The following is an 11,735-nucleotide window of genomic DNA, read 5'->3' as shown; positions in this document are numbered from 1 at the left end:
GAATGCAGGGTCCTGGGGAGATCAGATATAGTGAATGCAGGGTCCTGGGGAGAGCAGATATAGTGAATGCAGAGTCCTGGGGAGACCAGATATAGTGAATGCAGGCTCCTGGGGAGAGCAGATATAGTGAATGCAGAGTCCTGGGGAGACCAGATATAGTGAATGCAGAGTCCTGGGGAGACCAGATATAGTGAATGCAGAGTCCTGGGTTTAGTAAGACTTTAATATCACATTGATATCTCTGATCATACATCCTCTTCAATATTACTCATGTCTCAAGATCGTTCCTTTTGTTCATTTCAGGGGATATTTCATCAAATATTTATGGATTAATATGTTGTAGACGGAGGAAATGACACCCTTAGTACAACCAGACAATTCCACATCCCCTATTACTGGAGTCTTCTAATATGTTGTAGGCCTTCTCTTTTCCCGGGAGCGTATTGTATTGGGCAATTTGGAATCTTAAAAGCCAACTAGAATTTTATCTCCTCTCCATGCATGAGGTACAAATGCTTCATGCGGTATTGGGGAAAAACCAGAGGAAAAAAGTGAGAATAGAAGCTCAGCTGCCATCATGAGAATCTTTATTTCTCATTTAATCCATCTTAAGGTAAATTAATAAATCTGAATGCATTGTGACCAACTACCATTAAAATTGACAGCTCAATACCAGTCAGATCGGGATGCCCATAGGTATCACAGATCTCCTCCTTCCTGATTATAATTTTTGCAGTATATATTTCTTCCTCCTAGTCTGTGGGAGGGAGTCAAGCATAGGGGGCGACTCTCTTTTTGGGGCCCACTATGTCATTGGCCCGGGTAGAAGAAGTCAGGACTCTATGAAGGTTTTGCACTGCAGGCCCAGTGCGCGGAGGCGTGCGGCACACGACGTCATTGTGTATGTTGCGCCACGCGTGTCTGCGCACTGGGCCTGCAAACGTTCTGACAGTCTAAGTCCCGGCTTCTACCCGGATAGGGCAAAGGCCGCCGCCTCCCTCGGCTCCGACAGTGCACGTCACAGAACTTCTGGATCAGAGCACACGCCAGCCACCCACCCACAGCAGGGTGCCAGCCGCCCACCCACAGCAGGGTGCCAGCCACCCACCTCAAGGTGCCAGCCAAATACACCTCTCGCGGCTCCTCCCCGCATCACTTAACCCCCTAGGAGGAGCGCTCTCCCGAGGGGGCTACCTTGCGGGCACGCTCCCGAGTCCAGCATTTGCGTCCACAGACACGAAATGTCGGACTCGGCCCCGGCGCCCGCGTCATTGGATTTGATTGACAGCAGCGGGAGCCAATGGCTGTGCTGCTATCAATCTATGCAATCAAGAGCCGAACCCCGTGGAGATAGGGGCAGTGCGTCCCTGCCGAGTGAATGAAGAGGCTCTGCCCGGTCACTGCCCGGTGTTTTTTCACCTTCATGCATAGGATGCATGAAGGTGAAAAAACACGAGGGTTTACAAACCCTTTTAAGGCTTTACAACCACTTTAAGGAGATATCTCTGGAAATAAAGAATCTTCAGAGTGGATTTGTGTTTTCCCTCAATTATGGTTTTACTCATGCCGTTATAACCTTTCTTAGCCAGGAACCGCTTCCCTGTTCAGCCCTCTCCCACTGTTTTTACCTACTTATCAAGTCCTTGACTTTTCTGACATCTCACCACCTACTTCCTATTCCATGGTAATTAGAGCACCTCGAGGGTGGACAGGACCTATCCCTGAAGCCATACTGCCAGAGACAAGGTGGCACCAGTTTCGGAAGGGTGCACGAGAGAAGCCTTTGCTGCCTAACAAAAAATATTGAAGAAAAGAAAAAAGAAGAAAAAATATTGAGTTTCTGCTCTTAGACACAACTTTTTAGAAGTCTAAATTGAACGGCGGGTTTCCTTTTAAAGAAAAGTAATGATTATCATTCTGTATGAATAACGAGTCTGTCTCGCACACCGCCATTCTTTTACCTCGTCAACTGCAGATTTTTTGTGTTCTAATTCTGGAGCTACAGTTCATAATAATTAACGGCTATCATCGGAATAGATTAATTCTCATGGCCATATGGTAGGAAGGGCTTGTTTCTATAGGTCAGTCCATCTGATTCTTGTTTTATCAAAAACTTTAAAGTGGTTGTAAACCTCAGACATGTAATATAGCGTGTACTTGTCTCCTATCCAGAGCACTAAGTGTAATTTCTATTCGCTGCTTCATTCCTCTGCTGTCTGCATGAGTCACTTCTGACAAGTTTTCCTGACACCAAGAGAAAAAAAGGTGACAGGGGAGGGGATCTCCTCCAGTAGATTGACAGCTTCAGCTCTGGTGAAGGGGGTGTGTCCCTTCCCACCAATCATCAACTTCAGCTCCCCGCCCCCTGCTTTTCAGAGCTGAGAGGTTCTTTGTAATTTACCGTATATACTCGAGTATAAGCTGATTTTTTCAGCACATTTTTTTGTGCTTGTTTTGCTGGTAAATAGGGTCAACTACGTCCGGTGAGTAGGAATCTTGACCATACCCTGCACTGGTGTCCCATTAGAATTCTTTGTGGTCTGCTGTCTATGCTGATCATCATCCATCCAAGATGTTTTTGTACACCTGAAAGGACTTTTTTGTGGATGTCACTATATGTGTTTATTTTAGCACTTTGTGGAGTTTATGGGTTTGCAATACCATATGTATTGTTATATATATTATTCTATTAATTTTTCACATGCATTTATTATGCACTGTTCAATCTTACAAGTAGTTTGATAAACCAGAGTAGCAAGTGCTGTTTCTTCACATGGAGTCACCCCGGTGGACAATTTAATTATTGGAGTCACCCCCGTGGATCACTTTATACATTATTCACTAGTTTGGTTTGCTACAGCAGCTGCTACATAGCACTTTAGATTTAATTTCAATTTTTATTATGTTATTATATTGGGGAGAGTGTACACCTCGCTATATTTAATGTACAATGAGATACAACTGTGCATGACTATAGGTTAGGCTGGAGTTCAGCTTTAATGTATCTCGATTACCAGCATGAAGAAGCATTTTCCTTATCTGTAAAAAGAGTGTGAAATTTATACACTTAAATGATATCCTGTGTACACCGTACAATTATCCTCCCACTCTGTGTACAGGATTCCATCACTCACTGAAAATGCTTTGTCTCTGGATTATGATATCTGTCTGCTGCTGCTGCTCAGAGGGTTCCTAGACCTGTCAAGTCACTGGGATATACCTGGAGTCACCGGGTCACCCCATTCACACAGCTTCTGGGAATAAAGTGGCTTGATTTTTATTTTTTTTCCATAACATAGTGGTTTGTTAAAGCGGTTGTATACCCCGCTTTGTGATTTTTACCTACAGGTAAGCCTATAACAAGGCTTACCTGTAGATAAAATTAATATCACCATCATTGATATTCACCCTGCATGCATCCTCTGAGGTCTGCGGCACATGTTCTCTGAAGGTCCGGTGTAGCGTGCCAGAACTTCAGAGCTTCTTGCCGGAACCGAGAGCTCCCGCGTGAGTGACGTCATCACGGCTCCGACCACTCACAGCTCCGGAGCCTGCGAACCTGGAAGTAACGCCGGTGGAACATGTCAGCCCCCTCAGCGATGACCCTTATTTGACTTTCAGAGCTTCTTGCTGGAACCGAGGACTCCCACGCGTGTGCGCAGGAGTGACATCATCATGGCTCCGGCAACTCGCAGAGCCGGAGCCTGCAAACCTGGAAATAACGCCGGGGGAGCACGTCAGCCCCCTCAGCGGTGACCGTTAGCATAACTCCAGAGCCTCTTGCCTGAACCGAGAGCTCCCGTGCGAGTGACGTCATCATGGCTCCGACCACTCACAGCGCTGGAGCCTGCGAACCTGGAAGTAACGCCGGGGGAACATGTCAGCCCCCTCAGCATTGACCCTTATCGGAACTTCAGAGCTTCTTGCTTGAACCGAGGACTCCCACGCGCGTGCGCAAGAGTGACATCATCGCGGCTCCGGACACTCGCAGCGTCAGAGCCCGCTAACCCGGAAGTTTACACCGGGGGAACATGTCAGCCCCCTCAACGGTGACCGGGAGCCACTGTGAGCGCTTTGTTCTAAGGTGAGTATTTCTTAATGAGCTAGTATGCGGTGCATACTAGCTCATTATGCATTTGTCTAACAGGTTTTTTCTTTTTGTTCTCTTTTTCACAGGGTGTACGACCGCTTTAAAACACCTGTTAATTTTTATTTTGCTGTCTGTATCCCATTGGGAAGATTTTCCTTTATTTCCTGTCCTGGTGACATAACAGGTACTGGATTGGAATCTCCAAAAGCTGAATATACACTGGCAAAAAAATTATTTTAAATTTTTTTTAGTTTTAAGAACTATCTCCCAGTCTTTGTAGTGGGGACAAATTCATTGTTCATTTTCGACCATAGTAATGAGAAAAATCTAAAGCAGCAGGTTGGAAAATTTTTCTCAAGCAAATTTCTGATGGTGAATGCGGTTTTCGTTCAGGAAACAACGTTCTTTCCAAAATCAAATGGTAAAAGCAAGCAAAATTTTGAAGTACTTTTGAATGACATTCGTCAAGTCATTAAATGCATTGAGAATTTCCATACAAATATTTGTAGCAGAATCTCTGACCTCTTCCAGTCTAATGAGAACCTTCAAGGCCAAAGATAGCTGACATCCTTCAATATGTGGTGGGTTGTGAGGCATAGTGTGTGCAAGGTTGGTAAAAGTCATTGTGCGCCAGACACTTCTTGGTTATAAAGAGGTTTTATTTCTTTGACAGTCCTTTTTATATTTTGAAAGGGAAAGAGGGTTAGGGCCAGGACACCCTTAAGTAGTTGCAATTTCAATGGCGGGCTCCGAGACTTCAACGGAAGGACAGCCGTACAGGGAAAGGCCCCAGCAAGGTGCCACTTCTGCACGTGCAGAACAGTCCTAACTCAAAGTAACAGTTCTTTCAGCTGTAGTACAACTTCTCCTTGGAGTTCTTCAGCCCCTTGAGCTTGAGGTCTCTCACTAGACCCTCTGATTCACTGACTCTGAATCCTGTGAGCTCCTCAAGGTCTTTGCGGTGGTATCTCCCTCAAGCGTCACCCATGCTTCCCTGCTGGGTCCCTAGCTTGGCACTTGGAATACCTTCAAGCTTCACCCCTGTTGACCGGCTCGGTCCCTAGCTTGGCACATAAAGGCTGCTCTGCAAGCATCACCTCTGCTAATTGGCTCCCTGACTTGATCACTGCCTGAAGTTTCCCGATTTTCCACCGTGCCATTCACTGAGAATACTGCTCCGGTACTTGCTTCAGTTATTCACTGTGGTTCTCCGGCCACGTCAGGTTCTCCGGCCGGCAGAACAGTCACTTCTGGTTGGACTGCAAGCCACAGTCCCAACCCTACACTGCCCTCTTACTCTGGATAGGCCCTCACACAGTCCGGTAACCTGATGCCCCCGGGATAGACCTAATCTCCGCAGCCTGGGGCAGACGACACCCGTCCACCCAGACGGCGGTCTGGGTGGCACACAAGAACCTACCTGGATCACCTGACCTCACCCGAATATAAAAATTTCTAAGGGGGAGATAACACTAATGTTCTAGCATCAGCATTATAGTTTCAATGGCTTTCTACTGAAATCTCCATTTATATAATATTAAATCTCATTATATTTAATTGATACAAAATTAGCCTAGTGACTTGGTCTGTAGGGGTTGAATTGTTTCACAGTAAAATGCGGTTTAAAGACTTTTTTTTCTTTTTATTTCTGATTTTTCACACTAGGAGAGTTAGGAATAAGCAAACCTATGTTTTATGAATGTGATCGAATGTTGGGAAAATGGCACACTTGTTTTTTCCCCAATAAAGACATGTATGTATGTTTTCTGCTCAATAGGTCATATTTCTAAGTGCTGAGAAATCCAGGCACTTGCAAAAGTTGAACCCAGTATGGGGCAGTACATTAGCAGCTTTTTAGTTCCATTCCAGTGCGGTTCTCAGGCTCCCCATAGTGCTAAATGAGTGTTTTCTGTAATCCCTTAGAATAATAACATTGTTGTAAGCAGTTGGGGTTCTTTTTTACGAACATGGACATTTTCTAACCAGCTGAAAATTTTGCTGACGTGCGGACCTAGTCTCCAATTCTGCAACGAAGAAAAAGATCTAATCCCATGTCACTGTTGGAGATGACCCCACACTGGGCTATTTCACCTGAAGACCAACAAAAAGCTTCCCATCCATGGCCAGTTGTTGATCATTGAAAATATCAAAATTTTCCCATTGCCAAGTTTGGGTTTCTTTACTTTTTTTGTTATTATTACCTGTTAGTCTTGCAGATCAGTTGTTTGCTACCATTTTGTTCTTTGTGTTATGTTATACACTTGTATTTTCACATTGCGACTTGTACATCTCTCCACAGTACTCCTACCAGGACGATGAAGAGAAGCCGCCTCTCCCCATCGCTGCGTCACAGTGCTGTAAGTCCACACTGACCGTCTTTGTGTTCCATAGGTCTGGTCTATGTCCACAGTTGTATTGTGACAATCGTCTTGTGTGTCAGCTAATGAGTTTCCCTCTTACTGTGTCATCCCAACTATTCATAAGACAGCCATCCTTTTCTTTTCTTTTTTTTTTTTTTTGATAACTTTGCTTATATATATATTCTATATTCTACTTCTTTCTTACATGCTTATGGATCAGAAGTTTAAAAAAATTATCTGCTATTAATAGGGAATCTTTTGCTTCTTCAGATATAAAAGTGAACATGATTAGTTTTCCGTCAATCTGTGCTGATACTTTTGCTTTTGGGAACAGGCGGAGTAATATTAAGTGACTCGGCTTCTAACAGTCACTACTTAACCCTGCACTCTGTTACATACTCCTGACCCCTGTATTGTATACGTTGCATACTACTGACCCTTGCACTCTCTACGTTACATACACCTGACCCCTGCACTCTCTACGTTACATACGCCTGACCCCTGCACTCTCTACATTACATACGCCTGACCCCTGCACTCTCTACATTACATACGCCTGACCCCTGCACTCTCTACATTACATACGCCTGACCCCTGCACTCTCTACATTACATACGCCTGACCCCTGCACTCTCTATATTACATACGCCTGATCCCTGCACTCTACGTTATACGAATGACTCCTGCACTCTCTCGTTACATATGCCTGGCCCCTGCACTCTCTACATTACAGACGCCTGGCCCCTGCACTCTCTATGTTACATACGCCTGACCCCTGCACTCTACGTTATACGAATGACTCCTGCACTCTACGTTATACGAATGACTCCTGCACTCTCTACGTTACATATGCCTGGCCCCTGCACTCTCTACATTACAGACGCCTGGCCCCTGCACTCTCTACGTTACATAAGCCTGACCCCTGCACGCTCTACGTTACACACGCCCTGTTCCCTGCATGCTCTTTGTTACACACGTCTGATCCCTGAACGCTCTACGTTACACACGCCTGATCCCTGAACGCTCTACGTTACACACGCCTGACACTTGCATGCTCTACACTACACACGCCTGACCCCTGCACGCTCTACGTTACACACGTCTGACCCCTGCACGCTCTACATTACACATGCCCTGACCCCTGCACGCTCTACGTTACACACGCCCTGACCCCTGTACGCTCTACGTTACACACGCCTGACCCCTGTACGCTCTACGTTACACACACCTGACCGATACACTCTCTACGTGACACATACCTGACCCCTACACTCTCTACGTTACACACGCCAGACCTCTGTAAGCCCCTCTAACTTTTGCCAACCTTGCCACACCTACAATTCTCTACGATGTGCTTGGCGCACTGCCTCATTATTGTTCAAGGGGGCCCTGTCAAGTAGATTGTATGGGGCCATATAATTTCTAATGGTGTCTTTACCTATGCTGCACTACTGCTCTGCTGTCCCTCTGGAGTTGCAGTGAAATACTCTGCTCTTACAGGTATAAGACCGAATGATGCAGTGCCTCAGCCTATTTGCCAGGCCCCGGTGCTGTCACACATCAGCTCCGTGTTACAGAGTTTGACTTCTGAAGTAGAGAACCTGAGGTAGAGTGCATCAATTATAAGGGGGTTGGGGGCTATAAAGAGACCCTGTCACTTTTTTTTCTTTGAGAGGGGAACAGTCCCTACATAAGGTAGTCTTGTCAAATTCAGCCTTTTGTATTTGAATGTAGCTTGACGAGAAAATGCTGCATTTGACCACCTTTGTCTGCAATCCAAAAGCATCCCAATTGGACTTGTTGCATCCGAAGAAACGCAAAGCCGGTCAAACGCAGCCGCTGACTTCTCATCTTTCCTACTCTATTGAAGTCAATTGAATTCTGCTGATGCGTTTCAAAGGCACATCGAGTACAGAAAAACTTCAGTCTAAGTGAGCCCTAAAGCTGACAGTCTAATAGGAGCTATTAAACACCTGCTCACTAAGAGGAGATGGTGTTTGAGGCTTCTGCTCACTAAAGCTTCCACTGACAAGATGCAATAGTGTATGAGAGTCCTTCTCACTAAATTGAATAAATCAATTTCAAACCAATTATATAAACATGTATAAATACAAATATAGAAAAAAAGAGATTGCGCAAACCTTAAACACATTATTAAATAATCATACAAAAACACATAACCATGTGAGTAAATCGGTCAACGTGAGTCAATTATTATTGTGTTAAAAAGTCCCAAAATACAAAAAATAAACTTGAAGTGAAGTGATAATGAAGGCAACTTCTGATGCAGCACCTAAAAATCTGCAATGGCAACTGGTCAGTACTTTATATCCAAACGGAGAAGTCCGGTAAGAGGCCGGATGGCCTCTTACCAGACAGAATGGATCCCAAATTTTAGGGATTAAGCTTGTGCCTTATATGCACAGTAATCAGCTGCGATGTTCCACCTGGTCCGCTCCGAACACTAGCCACTCTCCTCCGTCAGGGACAATGAGACATTTTAGTAAGTTTCCAACCTTCCAGTCACTCTGCCCGATGTTCCTCCAATAAAGGATTTAGAAAGAAAAGGAACTTTATGGTGCAGTAAAAAGTGGTTGTTTATTCCTAAAACATTTTCTTAAGCACAGCAAAGAAATATGATAGAAAACACAGCCACAAGCTTTCAGACTGCCAGCTGGTGCGTGTGTGGTGACGTCACAAGATTCTCTCCAACTGACGCATTTCCCTGTAACAAGCATCGACTGGGAACGGAGATAACTCTGGGACGTCACTCACCACGTAATTTATACTAGGCAGGGGAGACACCGGAGGTACAAAATTCATCTGTTCCTCCCAGGTGTCACACACAAGTTTTTTATGCGGCAAACCTTGTTTTAAAAACAGTTATTTAAAAAGCAACAATATTTATAAACAATATTAAAAAGGTTCCACATAAACTGCCACACTAAACATATCATGATCAAATTTAAAACTGAAAAAAATTCATTCTTTTGATTACATTTTCCTAAAATACTATGTAGACATAGTTACCACAAATTATCTATTAGGTATCACCTTGGATCCGACACCAAAGTTACTATTAAGACATATTTTGGTTCAGTCAGATACACAGTTTACTATAATATTTTCCAATAATTAGCTCATTTCATCTGATAAGCAGTAGTATTAAAAAATGATACTAATAATACACAGAACAGTCTAACCACCATGTATATAATAAACCATCAAAGATTAAAAAAAATAAAACATTTTAAAATAAAAAATAAAAATCAATATTTAAATTCTAACGCATCATTTAATGAATACCCATATAAACAAAATGAATTGATAATGATATTCTAGCTGTATAACTGTCCTGTCTGACAGCCCCTAAGTACGGGATCAGTACAACATATACAAAATTAAGCTATAAAAAATCTATATAAAACAAATGGTACACTCAGCTGTTATTGATATAACAGTTAATGTTCCATTCTATATTGAGACCCATAGGATTGTAAGAGCAAAGGTCAAAAATCCATCGTGTTTCCCTTCTAGAAATCTGTCTTTTCATATTGCTGCCCCTCCAATGGGGAGAATATCTTTCTATAGCTACAACTCTCAATTCAGAGGGGTCCTTCCTGTGACATTCGCGAAAATGTCTAGAAACATTATGGCCAATAAATCCTTTACGGATTTATTGGCCATTCTGACTTTTAAAGCCCGTGTGGTTCTCCCCACATATTGGAGCCCACGCGGCCAAATTAGTAGATGGATTACGCCTACTGTCCCACAGGTAATAAAATCTTCAATCTTGTACACCTTAGTCGTAACATTAGAGGAAAAAGAGGGAGGATCTGATGGTTCTTGATGTTCTACACACTTTGCACCTTCTACACGGGTAGAAGCCTTTCAGATTTCCAAACATATCCGCTTTAGACACCGGGTAAGAGGCCATCCGGCTTTTAGCTTACTTCTCCGTTTGGATCTAAAGTACTGACCAGTTGCTGTTGCAGATGTTTGGGTGCTGCATCAGGAGTTGCCTTCATTATCACTTCACTTCAAGTTTGTTTGTTTTTTTGTGTTTTGGGCTTTTTTAACACAATAATGATTGACTCACATTGACCGATTCACTCACATGGTTATGTGTTTTTGTATGATTATTTAATAATGTGTTTAAGGTTTGCCCAATCTTTTTTTCTATATATGTTTGTGAATTGAGTATTTCATTCTTGGAGATAGGATACACATATATATTTTTCACTTCCTATTTTCACTTTTTTTCACCTTTTTTTTTTTTTTTGTATCACACATGTAATATTGCATTTCAATATTGATCACATTATCAGTTTGGTGAGCGCAGAATAATTAAACTACATATATAAATACATATAATACATATAAATTTAATAGCGCCAAGAATATTAAATTAATATATATAACATATATCAATAAATAAAAGTTCATAATTATATTGAATCAATGAATGGATGTAATGTACGTGAACCACCACCAAAATCTTCAGTTCAAGTGAATGGTGAAAAATCCTTTATTTCTGGGTGAGGTAAGTGCCATCTTCCACCAAAATTAAGCATACATCCTACTCACCAGACCATAATGACACCCATTACAGGTAGTCAAACAAGCGTGGATGCCAAATGGAAGTGTGTCCCCCGGTGAAAGACTGACCCCTGGCTCGATAAACACAAACGAACGCCAACGTATCAAAAAAAGGAGCTCCTCATGGTGTAGTATATGAAGTTTTATTTATTCCATAAGGTAACACTGACACGTAAAAATCAACCTGCCCATTAAAAACACGCAGGTACGCCGATTGCATTCCACCTGCGCTCCAAATAGCGGAAGTGATGTCACGTACTATACGATCCGACGCGTTTCGTCAGCAACGTCTGACGTCATCAGGAGTCATGTGGCAGTTCACAGACATTATATCTATTCATTAATTCAATACAATTACGGGCTTTTATTTATTGATATATGTTATATATATTAATCTAATATTCTTAGCACTATTCGATTTATTTATATTTATTATATGTATTTACATATGTTTATATAATTGGTTTGGAGCATGGTATGAAATGTATTCAATTTTTTTACACATTTAGACTTTGGTCTCGCTACGTGCTGCTCCCCACAGATTCACAAATATTTTTAATTTTAGTTTAAGTTTAGGTTCAGTGTGCGCAGCTTATAGGTATCGCCTACTTTTTAAATTATTCCTGCTCACTAAAGCCAACAATAGGAGGAGGAGGTGGTGTAGGAGGGACCTGCTCACTAGAGCT

At 42.7% G+C, this 11,735-nt stretch overlaps 1 protein-coding gene across 1 annotated transcript in view; it reads left to right on the top strand.

Moving 5' to 3' along the window:
• Positions 1-11,735, top strand: part of LOC141130885 (protein unc-13 homolog B-like) — a gene marked incomplete in the record, with an annotated part of 525,591 nt that overhangs the window by 131,909 nt on the left and 381,947 nt on the right. Inside the window, 1 exon segment of the mRNA XM_073618170.1 lies at positions 6,390-6,447. Coding sequence (XP_073474271.1) covers positions 6,390-6,447 — 58 coding nt within the window.

Source organism: Aquarana catesbeiana, linkage group LG01 (genome assembly GCF_042186555.1).
Source record: "Aquarana catesbeiana isolate 2022-GZ linkage group LG01, ASM4218655v1, whole genome shotgun sequence".
NCBI classification, from domain to species: Eukaryota; Metazoa; Chordata; class Amphibia; order Anura; family Ranidae; genus Aquarana; species Aquarana catesbeiana.
Note: the sequence above shows the minus strand (reverse complement) of the source record. Positions and strands in the feature narration are given on the sequence as shown.